The sequence below is a fragment of the Poecilia reticulata genome, chromosome 7, assembly GCF_904066995.2.
Source record: "Poecilia reticulata chromosome 7, P_reticulata-male-v2, whole genome shotgun sequence".
NCBI lineage: Eukaryota > Metazoa > Chordata > Actinopteri > Cyprinodontiformes > Poeciliidae > Poecilia > Poecilia reticulata.
Window position 1 is genome coordinate 21,364,345 of NC_088836.1, and position 22,137 is coordinate 21,386,481.

At 38.6% G+C, this 22,137-nt stretch overlaps 2 protein-coding genes across 5 annotated transcripts; one reads left to right on the plus strand and one right to left on the minus strand.

Moving 5' to 3' along the window:
- Window positions 1-105: 105 nt before the first annotated feature.
- On the minus strand, window positions 106-10,072 carry LOC103467534 (receptor-type tyrosine-protein phosphatase O-like). Of its 4 annotated transcripts, none has more exons than XM_081609090.1 (11): window positions 8,436-10,072; window positions 8,105-8,188; window positions 7,588-7,687; window positions 7,411-7,501; window positions 7,236-7,312; window positions 6,987-7,121; window positions 5,209-5,331; window positions 4,969-5,126; window positions 4,731-4,866; window positions 738-799; window positions 106-646 (listed from the first exon to the last, which is right to left on the minus strand). In XM_081609090.1, exons 3-11 carry the CDS (start codon window positions 7,684-7,686, stop codon window positions 433-435), a joined length of 1,095 nt encoding a protein of 364 aa, XP_081465216.1. In that variant the 5' UTR covers window position 7,687; window positions 8,105-8,188; window positions 8,436-10,072; the 3' UTR covers window positions 106-432. The 4 variants fall into 4 exon arrangements, with proteins under 4 accessions (XP_081465216.1, XP_081465217.1, XP_081465214.1 ...); XM_081609091.1 differs by having other exon boundaries at window positions 106-643; window positions 7,411-7,504; XM_081609088.1 differs by having other exon boundaries at window positions 7,411-7,504.
- A 108-nt stretch (window positions 10,073-10,180) lies between these two features.
- On the plus strand, window positions 10,181-21,027 carry LOC103467535 (uncharacterized). Its single transcript, XM_008413990.3, has 7 exons — window positions 10,181-10,504; window positions 11,328-11,369; window positions 11,460-11,563; window positions 11,666-11,910; window positions 13,802-13,860; window positions 19,651-19,788; window positions 20,568-21,027. Exons 1-7 carry the CDS (start codon window positions 10,376-10,378, stop codon window positions 20,748-20,750), a joined length of 900 nt encoding a protein of 299 aa, XP_008412212.1. The 5' UTR covers window positions 10,181-10,375; the 3' UTR covers window positions 20,751-21,027.
- Window positions 21,028-22,137: the final 1,110 nt, after the last annotated feature.

Below are 22,137 nucleotides of genomic sequence, written 5' to 3' on the forward strand. Positions count from 1 at the left end.
GTCTTTGTCACCAATTAAGGTAAATAATTAGCTCTCTAGCCGCTCCCACCTGGAATCTTTGCTCATCATAAAAGGTTTTTTGTCAGTGACCTGATAAAAAGCCTCTGCCTGCAGTATTTTTATTTCATGCAGCCTCCTTTTCTCATGAATCAAGTGATTTGCAGAATAACAGGTTTAACCTGATGAATTATTCCCTCAGTTCTTCCTCATGGTTACAGTACAAACTGCTGTGTCTTTGTTGAGAGCATTTATCTGCATGTCAGGGCAGTTCTGTGCCTCCGGGGCCTCTCGTCACACTGCATACACAGCGTTGCAGCTTTAGTCATTGCCAACACTCGTATAAAGCAGCATCAAGAAGCCCCCACTCCCCCCCTTTTTTACATCCAATGAGATGGTCATCAGTTCTTCCATGCCTTTTTTCAGAAGATATCTTCAGGCGTTTTGTGAGTTTGGATTCATCTGTGATAAGGAGGGTATTAACCTCCTCAGTAGGTTCCCAGGTTTAAAAATCTGCTGCAGTGTGTTCTGGGGTTGGGCTGCTGGAGGTTTCTGTTGAGAGCTGTGTCGCCTCCTCCTCCGTGAGCTCTGAGGTTGATCGTTTTTGTGTTGGTTAGAACTCAAATCCGGGACTTGCATCTGTTGCCTGCTGAGAAAGGAGATGTCTCATTCAGTCCTCCTGGGTTGCCTCATAATACTGTCTTTCTGCGCACAGTGGGGACTTATTTCTACATCCCTACCTTGCTGATGCTCCTCCGCTCAGCCAGTGTAGCAGACAGTGATGAATAAATATGTACTGGTCCTGAATACACACAAAGGAATGAGCAGGTTATGAAATGGCTTTGTTTTGTTTGGATGGCATGAGTCAGTTAAGTACACAGTCTATAAGTAGCTCAATTATACCTCCCAGTAAGGTTAGTCATCAAAATGTTTGTTTTAAACTCTATACAGATTAATTTGTGCTATATTTCTGGTGGTTATTTAGTAATAACCTTTTGATGATTAGAACTTGTAGTTAATAAAATATTCGTTTTCTAATAACTTGAATGGGACAAAAGTCAGTAAAAACTAATTTTTGATGCATAGATGTCTGCCCACCAAAAAGTATATCTACATACAGTAAGGTTTATGCATAGTACTTAGTCTGGGTACTGTTTGCATAAATTGCTCGATCAGTCAAGTGTGGCATGGACTCAGCCTGTGGCATTGCTGAGGTCATAAGTAAGTCCAGCTTCTAACCTTCAGCTTATTTGGATTGTTTGGTCAAGTGTTTCTCTTCTTGACAATACTTGACAGATTCACTGTGGGATTCAGGTAAGAAAAGAAAAACTGGCCAATTGAGCGCATGGTCTTTGGCAGATGTGAAGTCCTGCTGGAAAATGAAATCGATATCCATAAAGCTTGTCTGCAGAGAGGCATTCCTTCTAAAAGTTTGTGGTACGTGATTGCATTGCATGTCACGTGGCTCCCTAAATATTCACCAATGTGGAAATTTTGCGATGTACCCAAAGCATCTTGGATTGTGTCTGTCTCCGCTCTTCCTCCAAACTGTTCGATTCTTGATCTCCTAAGCCAGTGTTTCTCAACCTTTTTCAGCCCAGCGCCCCCCAGCCTTTATCCAGGTCCCTCACCGCCCCCCCCCCCCAGCCTTTATCCAGGTCCCTCACCGCCCCCCCCCCAACCATTATCCAGGTCCCTCACCGCCCCCCCCAACCATTATCCAGGTCCCTCACCGCCCCCCCCAGCCTTTATCCAGGTCCCTCACCGCCCCCCCCAGCCTTTATCCAGGTCCCTCACCGCCCCCCCAGCCTTTATCCAGGTCCCTCACCGCCCCCCACCAAAGAATTTGCAGGCTACTTTGCACTGACCATTATTTTATCATTAATATTACTATCACTATTGTAGATGTTTTGATTTTTATGCTTGTTTCAGTATTTATCATCAAAAATAATTTCCCAGAGAACAAAAAAGTGATGGGAATAGAAATTAATTTCACAGGTGTCTAAGAAAAATGCAATGAACATTCAAGTTAAAATCTATAGGCCTAACAGCAGCCAATCAGAGTGGAAATAATATTCTTATTCTGTTCCATTTTTTAGTTGTTAAATATTCCACAAAATGACCAGATAAAAGATGTTCAACATGCCAGTTTAAACTTTGAACTATTTGCAAACGACTGAGCTCTGCAACATTAAACCATGGATAGAACTGTAACTACATTAATCATAGCTCTTCTTCTCTTCAGTGTTCCTCAGTTTCTGGTGGTGCAGCTCTGTGCTGCCTTCAGGAGAATGGGACATCAGAGTATCATCCATAAAATTTCACCCACATGGCATTTATTGTGCAAACCAGAGCTTTCAGTGGAAAAACAAAAGTTCCAGGTCCTTTTAATGCCATACAAATATGAGACAGAAACATGGATTATATCTTTATATAGACCTTTATATTGATTATAGATTAATAGTTCTACTGGACAGAAATTACAAAGAACAAATCTGGTTCTTATTCAAATCCTAATGAGTCAAATTGAAAGTGTCATGAAGTCATCAGCCTCATGACATCAACACTGATATGAAAAATAATATTGAAGAAATAAATATCCATCCATCCATTTTCTTACACCCTTGTCCCGCAGTGGGGTCGGGAGGGTTGCTGGTTCCTCTCCAGCTAGTGTACCGGACGAGAGGCGGGTCACCCTGGACAGGTCGCCAGTCTGTCGCAGGGCAACACAGAGACACACAACCATGCACACACACACTCACACCTAGGGGCAATCTGGAGAGGCCAATTAACCTGACAGTCATGTTTTTGGACTGTGGGAGGAAACCGGAGTACCTGGAGAAAACCCACGCATGCACAGGGAGAACATGCATACTCCATGCAGAAAGACCGGGACTGGGAATTGAACCCAGAACCTTCTTGCTGCAAGGTAACAACAGCCTTACCAACTGCGCCACTGTGCAGCCCCAGAAATAAATATATCAAATCTAATTAAAACATAAATAAGTGATGTTACTTACTGTTATGGTCTGTAAGATATATTTATTCTCAGTACTAGATGTGGTCTCAACAAACCCATGACATTTCAACATTATTTTACCTTTTATGTGGAAATAGTGTCTGTTTATTCTTGCCATTCAGTCCTCTGTATTAATTATTGCTCGAAAGGTCTTGCCATACCAGTTTATTCCTCTGTATTTACTTTAGTTCTTAGTTTATTCTTGCATTTTGTTCTTCATTCATTTCCATTTAGTTTCATTTGATTAGTTTTATCCTATCTTGGTTTATTGCTATGTCCACTTTAGTTTCTTTCCTGTTGCTAGATTTATTTTATCGTTTATTGACGCTCACCATCAGTAATATTCACTCATCACCTGCTGCGCCTCCGAATCAGCATGTGTTTCACATCATGTGTTGATTTTTTCACTGTTCAGCGTCGGATTCTCTGTTTTTATGCCATAATTCACATCTAGTTCGTCGCTCCGTTTTATGTCCCGCTTCTCCTGTTTCAGAGTTTTGCACAATGTGCGCGTCTTTTTTTTTTTTTAGCCCCTAAGGTGCAGGGCGGTCGGGAAGCGTATCGATGGGGAAAAGGCAGACTGACATAAACCTTTTAAAACAACGGAAACAATTTCTGGATTCTGATTATTGAAATTTAAAAGTGCTGTGTTGTTCTATTACCCCCGTTTCATGCCGGACCACTTACAGCACCGGTGTTAACGCTATAAAATGAACGCTCTCTATCGTGGTATCACCCATGGAGGGATTTCTTTATTTCTTTATTTAAATGTGTTCATTTTTCAGAGGGATACTCAGTGAGGGTGTCGTGATTTTAGCTACCAGTAGCAGGAGAACGGAGCTGCGCCAAGAAGCTAACAGAAGCTAACAAACACTGAATAGAAGAAGAAGAGCTGCCATCGATACAGTTGCAGCCAAGCATGTTTTAATGTTACACAATACAGTTTTAACAAGTTGCTCAAAGTCTAAACTGGCATTGTTGTGCATTTAAGGTGTAAAGTTTACCTTTAACCAAACGCCCCCCAAAGGCATCCCAGCGCCCCCCTTTTGTAAAAATGTCCACCAGCGCCCCCTGCCGTCCTCTGACGCCCCCTGAACCGCTATCCTAAGCCCAGGTAAGACCTCTCTTTCATTGTCTTTGGCTCAGGATTGATTTAACACAAGAAATGCAAAAGTAGCGATTTATGTCTCGGATATAATCTGTGTGATGCCTCTTGAAGCTCACTCAAGCTCACTCTAATGGGATTTGCATCACAGTCTGTTCAAGGCTGTAGTTATTACATCAGGCACAACTTCAGCGGAATAGCTGGTAAGTGAATAATAAAGGTGTTGCGGGGCTCAGTCAAAGCCTAATCTGAATGATACTTTCCATTTGCTGAACACCGTATATTGAAAGTTCCCAATATTTATAGAAAGTATTCTGTGGTATTAAGATTTTGACATGTTTACTACTCAGCCAGAGGTTTCTCTTGACCATCGCCTCTTGCTTGCTAAGATTAGGGGCTGTTGCTAAGGTAACAGCTTGACTCAATTGCCTTGGTTTCCTTGGATATCTTTTTGAGTTTGAACCTAACTAGAATCTGTTTAACTGGATATAAATTAGATCTGCTTGCCTTTTAAAATGTTTAGACAAGATGTTTGTTGTGAATTATCAAGTTATCGCTTTAAAATATCCTTATAGCTGTGTATTTAAGCGATGTTAAGTGTAGACTTACAAGTGTCTGGACCATCGAGATCCGATGCAGTCGCAGGTCCCTCACAGCACCTTTGATGTCAGGTGGGATCCCTCTCATACTCAGCTGCATCAGCCACAACAACGTCACAAACGTCCCGGACCGGCCGATGCCTGCACTGAACCACAGAAGCCGAGCAACAAAACTGTCAGAGTGAAACATAATTGATTCCAGACCTTATATTTTTTGAAGTAGAAGATGTTAAATCCAGAAGTCACACCTGCAGTGCACCACAGCTGGCCCCAAGCGAGGCAGAGCCTCCAAATGCTGCCGCACATGCTCAGTGAATTCACACAGAGAAAATGGGTTTGCGACACTCTGGTCCGGCCAGAACGGGTAGTAGTAATGTGTGATTATCCTGTCGTCTGGCAGGTCCCTCTGAAAAACAAACATTTGTTCTGCCTATAAAGTAAAACGAAATCAGTTTAAAGGGAAAAGGAAGAGCAGGCATTTCTCTTACCTGTCGCAGGTTAATGGTAGTAACAAAATAATCTGGACCCTGTTTCCGAGTCACTGTTGTTATTTGGAACAGCCCATGATAAACTGTCCCTTCCTCCAGAGACCAGTACTTTTCACACATTACCTGCACACACACAGGCACAGTGTTATGTCAAAACTTTGTTTTATTTCAATCAATCAATCAAGCCATCAATTTTAGCTATAAAGCACCCTTCCTGTTGGAGGCAGCACCCTGGAAACGCATAATAAAGGGTATTTCTAAACTGGGTTTGAACCATCCAAGGTCACAGTTGTCAAGTAAACTGAAACTGGTGGGATACCCCTTTTTCTCCCATCTCTCTAATAGGGCTGGTGGATATTAAAAGCGATGTACTTTCATCTTTTCTTCACTTCCCTGGACTAGCCAGGGAAATCATTGCTCATATTCTTTGCTTAATTTCTTAATAAAATAATAATCAAAATGCATTTTGATTCATTCTTGATTGACTCAGTGTTTCACCTTAGGTAAGACTTATTTCCTTAACAGCAGTCAATGATGTAACACAGTTGGAGCAAAAATTATGTGCACCCGTTTTAAGGTTCAATGGTCTTTTGCATCAGGAAGGAAATTTTAGAGCCAAAAAAAGAGACATAACTCAGTGAACCACGTAGCTTATTTTAATAACGGATAATACATTTTTAGTTGTCAGAATAACAAGTTTACTTTAGTTTTTAGGTTTAAAACATTTTTCTTCAGAGATTCAATTTTTAAAGAAAATTAAGTTAGAAAAGTACAGTTTGCAAAAAAATAAATAAAGCAGAAAAACTTAAGCATTCCTTACACCAGATGTGTCATTTTTTATGAAAATGTTGTGTATTGCAACATTTTCATGCCTGGGAAGCATCTTTTTAAATTATATTTGCATTTTAAAACATTCAATTATTTTGCTTTTTTGTCCAAAATTATTTGCATCTTTTATTCTTATTGATTAAGATCCACACACAACTCCAGAGTTGCAGGTTGCAGACTACTGCTTCAGTTTCCATGCTTCATGTTAAAGTTCATAAAGATAAAATTGGAAACAGACAAGTGTGGCTTGCTTAGAATAGTTTCCAAGGGTAAACTCTTCCGTGTAAAAATGAATTTGGCTCAAGTTTAAAACTAAGCCTAGTATAAAAGTACAACTTAAACCTGGGAAGCACACATGAGGGGTGATGATTTGGCCTTGTTTTGTACCTACAGGCGTGGGCTGGGTGCTTTAAGTTGACCATGATCTCCTCTGTATACCAAATATATTGTAGAGTCAAATCTGACTGATATTTTGGAAGGTTCAAATGGTGTTTTTTTTTTTTTTTTTTGCCTAGGAACCATTATAAAAGCCTAAAACAAATAATGTGGATCACAGATTGTTTTTGTCTGGGTCTTTCTTTTGCTCCTTCATGGTTGCAGAATTTGCAATCATGATAATGGTGCAACTTGTTAGCCTAATGTGAGTGGGTGGATTGAGTTAGGACAGAGGCAGGCAACCAGAAAACACAAGTAAGTGTTTCCTGAAATGATGCTGCTGCTGCTGAAAGAAACTAATCAGACCCTCCTTGTTTGTCCTGATACATAATTGCTCCCCCCAACAGAGTGTTTCAGGTTTGAGTTTCTGCTAAAATAACTAAGACCATGTTTTTGTTGATTTCTTTTTTTGTTTTTAACAAACAAACTGGGGTTTTCCTTATGTTTTTGAATTTGGGCATGGCTAAGTTAACCAGTTAGCATGTCCCTGAGGTAGAAGCAAACAAGCATCTCACTGTGTTCTTTTCTCTGAGAGCGGTCAACATGATGATTATGCTGACGTTTTGCTCCCAGACCATCCTCCAGAAGTCAGCTAAAGTGTTGGATATTGGACCTTGGGTGCAGATGAAGTCCCTCTCTGATCCACCACCCTAAATGCAGACAAACGGATACATAAAGAGATGATGGGGACCCCAGTGAAGATGAAGATGTGGGAAAAGTGACGCAAACAAAAACAAAGAATGAGGACAAGAGAGAGCTCTTACAGGGACAAAATTTGCGTTGATGTAATCAGAATTTGGGTTCTGGTTTTGAACTGAAAGCCTCACCCGACAGTGATCATCTGTAATAAGATGGAACAAAAAAAATAAATAAAACATGTCAAACATTTACAGACACGCTTATAGTAACTGGAAGTAACGTGAGATGCTGTCCACTCACATGGCAAAACGCAATGGTATCTGTTTTTTTCTCTGTTGGCCTCCAAGCTGCCTGCTCTACTGGGGAGATCTTTCCCAACATCATTCAGCTCCTGCTGAGAGTCAGCACCATAGAAACAGGTCATACACACTTTATAAACCATAGATCTGATGTATCATTTATCTTTGTAGTAGTTACCCTAAAGGCCTGTTTAAAGCCTCGGTTGTTATTGGATGCCAGTTTGCTGCATTGGAAATTAAAGTCCTGCAGAATCTGTGATCTTGAGAATGTCTCCATCCTTCAAAAAACAATTTTATTGCATTCAATTAAGTCTGGCAATATTTCCCCCAATCAGACTTAAGGATGAAAAATAAAATTCATACATCATTTATTTTTTATCATACTGAACGTCTTTTCCGCTAAAAACTATAAACTGGATGATATGTTTCTAATTGCAGAAAACATGAGTGCTTTATTTTGTTATTTTCTGTTCTTAAATCTACTTAAATTCCCTACTGCTGCCACATCTGCACCACATTTATGACTAAACCACGGTACTAACAAGAGTTTGTTTAAAATGGAATTTTTACATTTTACTGACATAATACATACGCTGAGAGCAGGAAACGATACAAAAAACAATACAAAAAAATACCCAAAACGTAACATTTTAAGAAAACATTTGGAACCCTAGTAAGATTGTTGTCAAGCTTACCTCACGTCTTTTCCTGAACACAGTCTTGTCCTTTAAGTATAAACTCAGTGGGGAGAGTTTAAAGCTCTGGATATGTCGTCAGTGCTGATCGTGTGAAAAATCCCAAAATTTCAAATGAAAAGAGTAAAAATTGATTATTTTTACAATTATGAGTCATTTGGCCGTCAATCAGAAGTACACCAGATAATAAAACATTATTTTTCTATGTTAAAATGAATAATCCAGTCCAAAGTAATACTCTCCTGTGGGAGCTTCATTTTGACAGAAAGCTTTTTTTTTGCAGGAGGAGCAAAACCAGACATTCAAAGAGAACAATTAGCTGACTACTCACCTGACAAGAAAGAAAACCTGCTCGATCAAGTTCCTAACCCCAGACATCAACCAGCAGAGCAGCTTGAGCGTGGTGTGGCTGCATCATGTTTGCGTCAGCCATCGGGCCCCAAAAACAGTCATTCACAAGGAGAGGACCGCGATCTGAGTCCGCCGCTCTTCTCAGGCTGTCTCAAAGTTCCCAGGTGGTGCATGGCAATGCTGCCTGAGGCACGATTATACGAAACATGGGTGGGGATGGTGGGCGGAGAGAGGAGCACAAAACATCAGGGGAGGGAAGGAGGTTTGTGAAAGCCTTGGCTCTTATTTGCACACGAAAAAGTCAATCCTTTCTGTCTAGCAAAGGGTTCTCATCAGTTCTAGGAAATCCCTAAACATCAACTTCCTTTGTTCTGGACAATTTGTATGGAAGATGCGTGATGAGTTTATGAATAGAAACATCACCGGTGTTAAAAAAAAAGAAACGTGTTGCAGTAAAATGAAACAATACAGATACATAGAATATTTTCCTGCAACATATTAGAACAATTCGCAGTAAAAGATACCCACATCATGATGCTGCCATCACCACGTCACACAATTCACGAGGAGAGCCCTGAAATCTTTCAGACGAACAATTGGAAATATTCCCCGTATTATGTTTTAATGGGTGTAAAGACTTTGCCTATCATTGTATATCATTTAACCATTTTTCCTTTAATACCCTTTTGTAAGTGAGTGCTTGCATTAATATACATATTTTTACCAGTTCTGTAATTTGGTGGATTCAAACTATTTAGTTTAACTTGAATCCAAATTCTGCTCCAAGGATGCTACAGCCAGTTATCAGATTTTTGACAAAGGGTCAAGGTTAAATTGGGAAGCCTAAAAAGCAAAAGTCAGTGGGAATTGTAAGGGGACAAATAATTTTGTACCCTTCATATTCTTGTACTCTTGATGAAGTTAAGAATATGCAGCAGAGTGAGTTGTTAGCTAATTTTCAGTTTCACACCCTAGTCCATAAGGTCATGACATAAAAAAAAGAGACATCAGTTTTAGGAGCCAATTAAACAAAATTTATTTACCTCAAAAATAACTTAAGAAACAAATATGCACACTTATGAACCAGTGGTGTACTTTGTGGATGTTTGTGAAATGGGGATGGCATAAAATGCTGTATGGCATAAAACATAAACCAAAATACAACCTGCATAGACCAAAGTAAAACCAGAGGGCTGCTTTCTAGGTAATGGGTTCTGCTTGAAAAGACCCGGAACACCGAGCCTGATAATTCTCAGTCAACACCTGACACCTGGGCACTCCCACCTCACAGTTAGGACTCCCGACAGGTTTGGTCTTGACATTATGCTAATCAAACAAAAGATTGAGTACACTACGCAATACTGTAGTGTTGAAGAACCTTTTTGTAGTTTTTACTGCCGATAAAATACGCTTGTAATTATTTTGTAGACATGTGCTTTGTGGAAATGTTCGTGGCACATGAAAAACAGCTGCAGTGTTGGGAGCTCCTTTCCAGAAGTTACTACAGAGAAACGCAAACCGGTCCAACAACATTCAGGAAGCAAACTACACCACCCTTATTCTCAGCCTCACGGTCACGCTGTGACAACGGAACAAAAACACATTAATCAAGTCAAACGACATGCTGATCATAGTGGACATGGTGGCGTGCCCTCTGCACAGTCCCCCACTTCTTGTTTCGCTTTTGATAAGCTCGTGTCACCGAAGCCTGGCTCTGATTGGGCAAGAGATGAAAAAGGAAGTAACAAGCGTCGAGTTATTTTCCTGCGTATAAAACGATAGAAAAAGCGAGGTGCGGGACACGAAGGGGAACTTTTTTTTTTTTTAAACTTGTTCAGGTGAAAGAAATGCCCTCCTTTGGTTAACTTATGGCGAGTGGAAGGTAGAGATAGATAAGTTTGACTTTTGCGATGGATTAATATGAGAAGTCACATTTTCTTCCTGCTCGGCTCGATTCCAGGGAAAAAAAAAAGTTTGGACTTGAGCTTAATGAGCCGCGAGCGTGCAGAAATGGACCATGCACGAGCTCTAGAAACACAGGAAAGCAAGGTAAATGAATTAATACATAAATACAGTGACGGGTACGCATTTAACTCTTAGCTTTGTTGGGTGTACACAGTGATGAAGCGTTTAAGGTTGTGGACCTGCCTTTACTCTTTAGAGTAATAATAAACGCGGTGGTTAATGGTTCTGTCAGGTCAGGACGTCAACAACTCTAATGGAGTATTGCTGTGCATGATGGGAAGGACAGTGTAATAAGGATCACACGAGGGCGCCAGTGAGCTTCATACACATCGATTACTAAAGGTGGAATGATTTCGTGATTAAAAACATTGGTAGAAATATCTAAAGCATACAAATACATTTGAAGTCGCTGACAAAATTCACATAAATGACGTGTGAGGTCTTTGCTCTTTAGTACTGCTTTAAAAATATAGTTTATCACATAATAGAACAAAATATTTATTTTAAATTAGTGTCACTGTTTGCATAATTGTTGGTATTTTGTTTTGTAGTTGAAAAAAAATAATAAAAACTTTATAATATTATTAATCTATTTATTTTTTATCATTTTGAGATCCCAGAAAATGTATTGATTTATTTTTAAGCTATTTATTTATATTTTTTAATCCAGTGTTTTCTCACTGGATTGTGTATCCCCAGTTCTTCATCTACTAAAATTGAATGATTTATGAACCTCTTTACTTTTTCATTGAACTGTGAATGTTATCTTAGTGTCAGAAAACGAAATGAAAAGTTTTTAACCTTTAAAGTTGAATGTTAAAGAAGTTTAAATGTGAAAACATTTTTAATCCATTTCCTATCAAAATGTTTCCTACCAGTTGTAATTTTTCATCTTCTACCTTCACAGGCTGACAAGAGGCTGACTGGCAGCACTGCTTCTCCCACCGAGGTACAGCCCGTTGACTCAAAATGACCTTTTTACACTAAACGATTCTGTAATTTTAGTATGTGTGAGGAATTATTTTATGTCTCAATACAGATTAAAAAGAGGCCAATCAGAAGAGTGAGAAGTCCATCTGCACCGAGAGCATGGCTATCCAGGTCTTACAAACCAAAGCTTGGAGGGAATGTCTACAAGCCTCGGTGAGGCTCAAAAATATATTTATCAAACTATTATATAATCTATAACGTATATATTTGTAACTAATTCAACCTAATTTCATTTAAACGTCTTCCATTATGCAGTATTCCAGGAGACCACCATTCATTTCACAAAGCTGGTTTCAGCGGTCAACACCACCACTACCTGAAGCAGCGGAATTACGTCCATCACAAGGATTACCCTCCACCTAAACCTTGGCTGCTCGCACTGAAGGAAAAGGAAAAGGAGAAGCAGAGGGAGAAAGAAAGGCCGAAGGAGAAAGAGAGAGAAAAGCAGCATCACGAGCAGAGGGAGTGCATTGAGAGAAGTTCACCTTCAAAACAAAACAGTAGGTTTATGTTTGTAGCGGACAAAATCAAAGTCACACACATCTCATACATTATATGTCACTGCAAAACCAAATGTATTAATCTGTTCATAAAATAGCCCATAATAGGCCCATTCAATAGTTCATACAAGAGATTCACAAATTTCCCAGTGATTCTAATGATCTTATTTTACCATGACCTTTTTTAGCATCAGTGAATGCATGACAAGGCTCTTCTGAATTGAAACTGTGTTTTCTACAAAGACATCTCAGTTGTTCACTCAAGCTACCAGCTGGGCCAGTAGGAAGACGATGTCAGCAAATAGCTGGAAGGCTGAACATGTTGCAGAATGGTTTCTGTGTTTTGTCTTCCACTGTCAGACATTTTAGAAATGTTTGAACTTCATAGTTATTGTAAGTTTTCTCATTTTGCAGCAAATGCATGAAGAAGCTGTCATTTACAGTTAATCATTTATGTTAATCACGTTAATTATAAAAATAAAGTAATAATAAAACTGGGCCGCACAGTGTCGCAGTTGATAGAAAGAGAGGCCAACTGCTGTTGCCTTGCAGCAAGAAGGTCCTGGGTTCGATTCCCGGCATGGGGTCTTTCTGCATGGAATTTGCATGTTCTCCCTGTGCACGCGTGGGTTCTCTCCGGGTACTTCGTCTTCCTCCCACAGTCCAAAAAACAGGACTGTCTGGTTACTTTGTTTCTCTACATTCTCCTTAGTGAGTGTGAGTGTGTGCATGCATGGTTGGTTATCCTGTCTGTCTCTATGTTGCCCTGCGATGGACTGGTGACCTGTCCAGAGTGTATCCCGTCTCTCACCTGAAACATTCGCTGGAGATAGGCACCATATGTATATATATTTATTATATAGCTGGAATGTATGTCCTATCATCAAATGCTATAATAGGAAACATCATAGCAATTACAATGTATTAAATCCTGGTACTCTTGGCCTGTTACAAACCATTATTTGGTGACTTACATTGGATGAAAAAAAAATTGTTCACTAAAACAGACCAATGTGACTAATTGCAGTATGATAGGTTACCACTAGATGGAAGTGTATTCAAGTTAAGGAATTTATCTTGTTTTCTTGAGCTCTTTGCACAACAAACATTTGGAGGCAGTTGCTTGTTGTATCTGCTGGTAGGTAGGTAGAAACTCTAGTAGCAGCAAATCAGAGTTACATAAAGCTGATCAGAAAGAAACATTTTCCTGCTCTCAGTGTATGTATTATGTCATCAATGAGCTGCTTGCTGGCCAGCTTTTTTCCTCCCTTTGAACAGTGTGGTGCTGCTTTTTTTTCCAGACACATCTGTTAAATTCTTAATATCTTTGTGGTCTGTTAGTGGTAGGAGTTCACAATTTATCAGTAGAGGGTGGTATGTTTCCATGGTTGTAACACTGAAAATCCACGTATCAGATTTTTGCTGGTATAAACTGGTGCTGAGTATCTTTATCTTCCCTTGCACACAGCCATTTTATTTGTGCGCACACTGCAGCACTGTGGAGGTGTGTGTTTGTGCATGTGTGAGTGTGGAGCAGGTTTTTTTTGTGTTCCTGAGTGATGGTGAGATGATGGTGACTCATCGCTGATTTGTGTGTATATGAGAGTGTGAAAGATGAAGAGAGGGAGAGATTTACCCGCAGAACATAATGAACCATAACAAAGCTACGGCTTTACATGGGAATACTGCATTCCAGCACTGCAAAGGCTGGCAGGTCATGCAAAAATCTGTATTGATCTCAGATCTCAACGGTGGAAAAAAATAACAAGAGGTGGAACATCGGTTCAATAAAAAAAACACTTGTAAATATGCAAGGTGTTTTATCTTTTTTAGTGTGGTGAAATCTCTCGCTGTGCCACTGAGCTGACCTTGTGGTTTGTGTGTCTTCCAGCTTCTAGGCCTGTCTTACCAAGGTCCACTTCCAGCAGAGACAAGGACATGCAGATCACTGTAAGTTCACAGTCAAAAAATCTGCTCCATCCTTAGATTCACTTAAAAATTTATATTAAAACCTTTAGAGACCCATCTTTAATTATTGCCATTTTTTTCCTTGCTAGATGTTTATCTAAATATGTTTTTTTTAACCACAGTTATTGATTTATTATTTGTTAGCATTAAATTAATAGAAGTTCTGATACAAAAAAGGTAAACTAAAAGCTTAAAAACTGAAGCCCAGCTAAAAAAGAAACATTAGGAGGTCTGTGAATATGAATGTTTTTAGCAAACATTCTTGTTATGGATAGTTTTATCCTCTGGTCCTTGGAACAGTGTCAAGAAAAAACACTGTTCACAGGATGTTCCGTAGACTTTTAAGTGACCTTTGTTATGTCCACTAAGTTAAATCTTCGTGGTTAAAACAAGTAAAAAATTACTGCAGAAAAAGTTTCTTAAAAGCTTACACATAACAGGAAAGTAAGGCTTCACAAAGAGCTCCATTTTGAAACTTGCAGATCATCTTTAGGAACATTTAGAGAAGACTCCATAAAGGTTCTCTTAAGGTTAGTGAAAGTTTTTTTTTTTTTTTTTTTACAATATAACATTTAGAAAGTATTTGGAGGACAATTCCTAATAGTTTCCACAAGATTCTTCTTTGAAATTCGGAACATTTAGAAGCAACATTCACTGAAAGTTCTCTAAAGATTAGAAGACTTGTAAGGTTTGAATGAATGTTCTCTGAAGATTTTACACCTTCAGAGAACATTCACTGATATCTCCCAGTAAAACATATCCTTAAAAATGATACTAAACTGTCAGTGAACATCCTTAAAAGTAAGGTTACTGTTTGCTGCTGGGCATTAAATGTGGCACATTTTGAAAGTTTTACTACACAATTTTTATAAATATTCTCATTCTTGGTTATAAAGTATTCTTAGGTTTGTGCGTGTTGAGGGTTTTATCTTTATTTTGATTTTACTTTATCAAATCAGAAATATAAAAGAGATTCTTACTTTAAACACCGGGATCAGCAAAAAATGAAAATGAATAGTTACCATTCATGTTGTAGCAAAGTATGTCATTAACTGATAAATATGATTGTTGATTGTTGTCATCATCATCAACCTGCTCTGAAAAATTCTTTCTTCTTTAAGCTAAAAAGCCTTTACATTTTGTAATTGTTAAATATTTATCCTTTCATATTGTTGTTAATTTATGCATCCAGCAAGCATCCATACATCATTAACAGATTCTTATTTTTTGTTCTCCAGACAGGAGTGTAGATCAGAGGTTTTTTTTTTTTAAGCTTTAATTGAAGCGGCTCAGGTGGCTGAAATCAAAGGATTGCATGGTTATCTTTGCTGATGTGAGCACAGCGTGGAGCGCAGCTGCACGTGATAAGCTGCAGCTGGTTGCTGCTTATAGTGAGGCTGAAATGATGAGAGCCAAGGCTTTTTTTTTTTAAAATACAAAGATATTTGATAACGTATATTTTTGAAGATATTGTTTTTCTTTTTCTAAAATGTCTCTTTTTAGAGGAAATGCACATGAGCAGGAATGGTTAATGGTTCCCTGGTTGAAAAAGTCAATGAGATTGCTTCACTGGCAAATCAAGATTGGAATTATACACATAACATCTGACTGATTCAATTAAACATTCAGATCTTGAAAGGCATCTGTAATCAAGTGCTCATTGGTTTGGTGGTTAGAAGTCCTCACATAATTAGATTTTTTTTCTGTTTTCACTATCAAGATCTGACATTCTTACTAGAAGATTTTAATGAGAAAATTTTTAGATGCAACAAATGCAGCTTCTAGTTGTAGAATATGTTTCCTAGTTTAATATTTATTAAAATATAAAACTTTTTTATTGCTTAACATTTTCTTCTTTTTTTTTTTTTTTACTTACTGCGTTGAGCTTATATTTGCTCATACATATGGTTTAATGTGCTGTCTCAGTTCTTTTTGGATTATGTTCTCAAATATGACTAAAATACAGACCTTTGGTTTAAAAAATAAGGTTCTTATCAAAGTTGCAATTAGAAATCCAGTGATATTTCCTTCACACCTATATAAGTTAAGGTGCTTTCGCACTGCACGGAACGGTACGGAACGGAACGGTTCCGAGCGTGTTCGCATTACAACTTGCGACAGGTACTACCCGGCCGCGTGTAACCACAAGAGCTGTGGTTCCAATCATGCCGGCCAAGCGGTTCTGCTTAGAACCAGCAGCTTATTGGCCGCTGGTTGTCATACAGTCAGACGTTGATTTTCCGTTGACAGCTGGGTCTGACTAAACTGTATTTTATTTTGTAAAGAGTGCTCTATTCAATATGTTTATTATTAGTTTTAATTAGCAGTGGATTCATCTCAATATAGTGCAATCACCTGGTCTAATGATGAGGTTTTTTTTTTCCTCTGCTTACTCGCTGATGAACGAGTGCAGCCGGCCGCTACATCGAAACCATCGTTTAGTTTCAAAAATAATGACGTCCGGTACCGCTTCGATGGCGCCCTCAGTGTAATGCGAACACAACAGAGCCGGAACCGTACCGTTCCGTGCAGTGCGAAAGCGGCTTTAGTTTTCAAATGATCTTCTTAAATCATTAATAAACCTTAATCAACCACATTTTCTGGGGAAATCCAAGTTGATTTTCATTTGTCAGAGCCCAGCCTGACTACTGCCTCGCCAGTTGAATAAAGAAGAAATCACTCAAATAGAACCCACTTCACAACATGAAGTAGGCCAGGAGCAGCTCAGCTGTTGACAGTTTTCTGGCCAATCACCGATTGCCCAATTAAAATGGGTCCGATTTTGATCGACAGTGAAATGTAGCAAGAATATTGCCGAGTTGGAAACTGTGGGGTGACTATTGTTAATTGCAAATGTGCAGACATGACCTTGTGAGTGGGTGGATTAGATTGGCTTCACATGTAAGTATTGGCTGATCACAGATTTCTCAACATTTAGGATATTAGGGCTATTTTATCTGCTGACTGATTTATTGGTGCACCCCATTTTTCATAACACTATAGTTTAGAATCTAACATAAAATTAAGTTAGCACAAGTCTATCTCAGTTTAGACTGAGGTAGAGTGTCCCTGCAAATATATTAAAGAACATGTAGTTTGTTGGTAGAGTTACACACTGGAAAGTGTGGGATTTAGTGTATTCACTTAACTTTAATTTAATTAAATATTAAATTATTTAAGAAATTGGATAATATACTATATGTGCATACTGATCACTGATAAGAGCATTCCATTTTGATCACTGAGTGATTTATTGGTTTATTTTTCATTATTTCATATTTTTCCTCTTTATCACTCTTGATTTATAAAAATTGTACACCCAAGAGAATCTTGTTCTCTTGATGAGTCTTTTCTGTTGCTATTCACGACAAATTAATAAGATAAAGATTCTGCTTATTGAATTTGCATATTGCAGTTCCTTTTATGGCCTGTAACTTTGTGAATATGAGGATGGGTTGATGAATTAGTCTTGTAATTTTTGCATGAGGAACACAAATGAACTACTTTCTTGGTAAAAGAAATCTGCTTCGAAGCATCATGCTATCTCAACATTCATGAGGAGGCGTTTTACAAAGGACTGCAATCAAAGCAGGCCTTTATGAATATGGTGTACAGTACTGGAACAAGATTCTTTGGACAGATGGAGCCAAGATGAAACCTGGACCAGAACCATCTGAGATGAAGAGTAAGGAGGACTGAAACGAGAGATTACGATCCAAGGATATAGTACATCATCTGTTTAACATGGTGAAGACTGAGAAACGCTTGGGACTTGAAAGAGCTGACAGTGGAGTTAGATGATCTGTATTTACAGATGATTTATCTGTTAGGAAAAGCATCCGAATTTATTTTCAGCTCAGATTCAGGAAAGTGGTGCAAAACTAAGAGGTTGGTTGTTCTCCTATCAAGCCCAATTTGGATAATTGTGGAGGTTTATATGTAAAACAGAATCATATGTGGATATTGATGCTATTACAGATTGTGTCTGTGCAATCTGCAGGTGGATCTCTTAGGTCGAGGTGGCCTGTGTTCTCAGAATTGGTTTGTTGAGTGCGAGGCGAGATGCAAAACAGAGACAATAATCATCTATTTTGAATGAAAGGCACAGCAAAAAGGCTGAATGAATGCAGTGCTTAGAGGAATGAGGAAAAGAGAAAAATGGAGGCTGGAGGAGTGTGTCTCATTGTTGAACCACCGTTAGTTGTCAATCAACTTTTAGTTAGTGACTGTACAGGATTTGCATCCAAATAATAAAAAGCCCTGTTTTTACAATTATTTTAGTTCATCCAATTAGTCTGGAATGCATAAAAATTGAGGCATTATGTAAAGCAAATATGTTTTCCTCAGTATTTCTGTCAGATACTACACTTAAGCTGATTGCCTAATTTAAAAATCCATTGTTTCCTGTGCACAAAAGCATAATTACATAAATAATTGCAAAATATTACCTGTCTTAATACTGTCCTGAAAGTTATTTTATTGCCTCAAAGAATAATAAGTCAATAAATACATGCATGTGTTATGAAGCTCTGTTCTTTGGCTGCCAATCATACCAACACTATTATATCTATAAATGTCTAATTATTGATTGTTATATATGTATTTTTTTTTGTAATTAGGGAGACAACCGCCAACCTGATGCTTATTTGGAAGTTGGAAAAAGTCAGTGTGACTCATTACATCTGGATTAACAGGTTGTTTGATTTACTTGAAAGTTATGGAAACATCCAGCTAACTTCACACCAGTCTAAGACCACCTTGCGAAGGCGAGCAGCAAAAAGGGCATGAACGCGTACGTGTAGTTGAGCTTCTGGTTGTGTTAAAAAATCTGAATTCCAGCTGCAGAAACCACCACTATGTGCCCCAGCATAATGCCTAATTATCTCTGTACATTTTCTGGCAATCCCAATAAATACTACACTTTACTGTATCACTTTGTTGCGTCTATGCCTTGAAGAAATATTGGTTTCCTTGTGATGCATTACAACCAGAAAAATCTGCGTTTGTTAGGATTTTATGATAAACATCAAAACAAAGTCGTCGAAAATGGTGAATTGAGAGAAAAGGGGAACACGGCTTGATTTTGCAACAGATTGCTGTTGATTTCAGGTCTGGAGTTTGACTGGACCATTCTAATATACGACTCTTAACTGAGATCTAACATTTTCCATGGTAGTTGAGTGAACCATGCCAGTCTCAAATCTTAAATCTTCTTCCAGTGTACCCTGTGTTTAGCCAGGTCTTTGTAGGTTTGCAGTTGTTCTATTTTCAGAAGATGGACTGAATAAACTCCATGAGACATTCTAACCCTTGGGCATTCTCTTAAAGACTAACCTACCCTAAACTTCTCCACAGTTTTATCTACAGCGTTCCTTTATATCATGTGACATTGTTTATTCACTAATGTTTTCTAACAAACCTCTGAAACCTTCCCAGATGACCTGGATTTATATTGAGACTAAATTACACAGATTGACTGCATTTAGAAATCAGATTACTTTTGAATATAACTAACTGCACAGAATTTTAAGGTATCAATAAAAATCTCATCAAAATACACAAATGTTTGTACTGAGACAAAATCTGAAAAGGGATAAGCAGTGTGAAAACCATTGTAATTTACAGTATGTCAGGCGAAATCTGCACTTTATTTTGCTGCAACGTTTCAGGATGCTCATTAGCACATCAATCATAAGCTGTATTTACAGGCACGATTTTGGCTAACAGTGAAATACCTAAAGCTTTGGTCCTGTCTGGCCTCTTTCTTTACAGGTTTTTCAAAACGAGCGAAACCAAAGCAGAGAGGGAGATCACAGAGAGCGAAGCAGAGATGGGGAGCTCCCTTTAACTGCGAGCCAGACGGCGGCACGAGACAGAGCCATCCAACAGAAGAGGAGAGAGATAGATGAGGTGGGGGGAGAGTGTAATTACACAAACAATTCACCCACGTGTCTTGGGAGAGGAATGGTTATAAAGTGATCGAGAAAGAGCAAAGATAAGAGAAGCGGGGATTAGAGGAAGAATGTCAGAGTGCAGATCTTAGGAAGCGCTGGGAGACATGAGACAGGCAACAAAAGATTTGTTTGCTGGTATAAACATTAATTTTGTAGTGCAGAGCCCGAGGCAACAGAAGTGTCATTATTGGCTTTTTTTTTTTTTTTGCCAAACCTGGCAACGAAGGCCTTGTTCACAGTTTAACATGACTGAGAGTGTTTTTCTTTCATGCTCTTTGTTTTCAAATCGATCAAAAAGAAGCATGACAGGCTCACCTGTCTCACAAGAGACTCCGCACGTGCTTTAATGTTGCCTTCAATGTGACAGACATCACATGAGGCTGTGCTCATCAGCTCTCTGTTTATGTCAGAGACTGTACTTGTGTTTCCACCCACTTGATGGAGAAGATGCTTTGGTTCCTTTTTTTTCATATCTCCATGGTTGCAGGGATATAGAAGCACTGCAGCAGTAAAATGTGAGGCTGGCGATGGATGCAAATGCAAAAATGTCCACAATAGTTGCTGCAAAGACTATTCTTGTGAACAGACTGCAGGATTATACTTTCAGTAATAATACATGAAGAAGAGAGTTTTGTTTTGGCAAAATAATTTAATTCATTTTTTTTTCATCTGTTTTTGTGTGTCCTCTAGCACTGGTTCCTTTGCCCTAAAGCCCTGAATATTTTTGCCTTTCAGGTTTACTCCCAGGAGTGTGAAATGTTCGGCCTTGTAGCAAAGATGCTAATTGCAAAGGATCCATCCCTGGAGCGTCCCATCCAGTCGTCGCTGCAGGAGAACCTCCGGGACATTGGCAAACGCTGTGTGGATGCCATGGAGAAATTTATTGAGGACTATGACTCCAGGGAACTTTTGCACTAATCACCCAGATTTATGTATCCTTTAGCGACAGAGATTCTCAGTGAGACTTTTTTTTTTGACATTTTGTCTGACGGGGTACATCTTTTTTTGATTTTGATATATATTTTTTTATGAGTAATGTTCTGACAGGTTATTAAATGCTGCCTGACATGTTTTAAGTTGTTTCCAGTCTAATTCTATTGGGAAGATTAAGATTTACTGCTGACCATTTTAATGTGATTGTAAAATAAATACACTGGTCATTTCGCTTGAAATGCATTAAAACTGGAGAACTGTGTCGGATGTAGTTTATTCTCATTTCTCTATTTTCATTATACTTTTATAGTTTCTTTGCTGCATTTAAGCTATTGCATGGGGTCAAATATTTTTAGAAACATTTTAGGTCATATCTAAAAGCAGGCAAATGGGTCAAATGGTGATCATCATACATGCAGCTCTTAGATAAGATGCAGTGCATCCGGAAAGTATTCACAACGCTTCACTTTTGCCATGTTACAACCTTATTCCATATTGCATTAAGTTAATTTCTTTCCTCAAAATTTCACAAAGATACCCCCAACATGGAAAAAAAGTTTCAGATTTATCTAAATTTAATAAAAACAGAAAATCAATCAAATTTACATAAGTAATCACATATTTTACTTAATATTTTGTTGATCCACCTTTTGCAGCAATTACAGCCTCAAGTTTTTTAAAAAAATATGATGCCACAAGTTTAGTACACATATCTTTAGGCAGTTTAGCCCGTTCTCTTCAGTACTTCATCAGTTTGGATAGGACCCGTCGATGAAGCCATTTCCGGATCTTCCCAGAGCGGTTTAATCAGCTACAAGTGTGGACTCTGGCTTGGCCTCTTCAGAACATTCACAAAGTGGTTCTGAAGCCACTTTTTTGAAATCTTGGCCATGTGTTTTTGGTCGTTGTCCTGCTGAAAAATGTCACCCCAGCTTGAGATCAAAAACACACTGATCTCAACCAGACATTCTGGTTTTTATCCAAAATGTCTCTGTACATTGCTGCATTCATCTTTCCCTCTAACCTGACTAGCTTATCAGTTCTTGTTGCTGCAAAATATCCCCACACTATGATGCTGCCACTACCATGCTTCACTGAAGTGATGGTGTTGATCGGGTGATGAGCTGTGCCTGGTTTCCTCCTAACATGACGCCTGGCATTCATACCAAAGAGTTCAATCTTTGTGTTACCAAATTAACGTTGTGTTGGTGCTAAATCTAAAGTTTAGAAAAACATCTTAAATGTTAAATGACTAGGATCAGTGTCGGGGACAAAGACATTTTGATTGAGACTTTCCTTCTTGTGAGCAATTCAGTTCCATGGGATGAATAGCTAAACTAAACTAAAATAAAATAAAACAAAACCACCTCAG

Excerpts from the sequence above, each read along its gene's own strand:
- LOC103467534 (XM_081609088.1), bottom strand. The coding sequence starts at position 7,686 with ATGGAGACATTCTCAAGATCACAGATTCTGCAGGACTTTAATTTCCAA. Across the intron at positions 7,505-7,587 it reads GCTTTAAACAGGCCTTTAGG|CAGGAGCTGAATGATGTTGG; the intron begins GTAACTACTACA and ends GCTGACTCTCAG. Across the intron at positions 7,313-7,410 it reads ATACCATTGCGTTTTGCCAT|ATGATCACTGTCGGGTGAGG; the intron begins GTGAGTGGACAG and ends ATCTTATTACAG.
- LOC103467535 (XM_008413990.3), top strand. The coding sequence starts at position 10,376 with ATGAGAAGTCACATTTTCTTCCTGCTCGGCTCGATTCCAGGGAAAAAA. Across the intron at positions 11,564-11,665 it reads GGGAATGTCTACAAGCCTCG|TATTCCAGGAGACCACCATT; the intron begins GTGAGGCTCAAA and ends TCCATTATGCAG. Across the intron at positions 13,861-19,650 it reads ACAAGGACATGCAGATCACT|GTTTTTCAAAACGAGCGAAA; the intron begins GTAAGTTCACAG and ends CTTTCTTTACAG.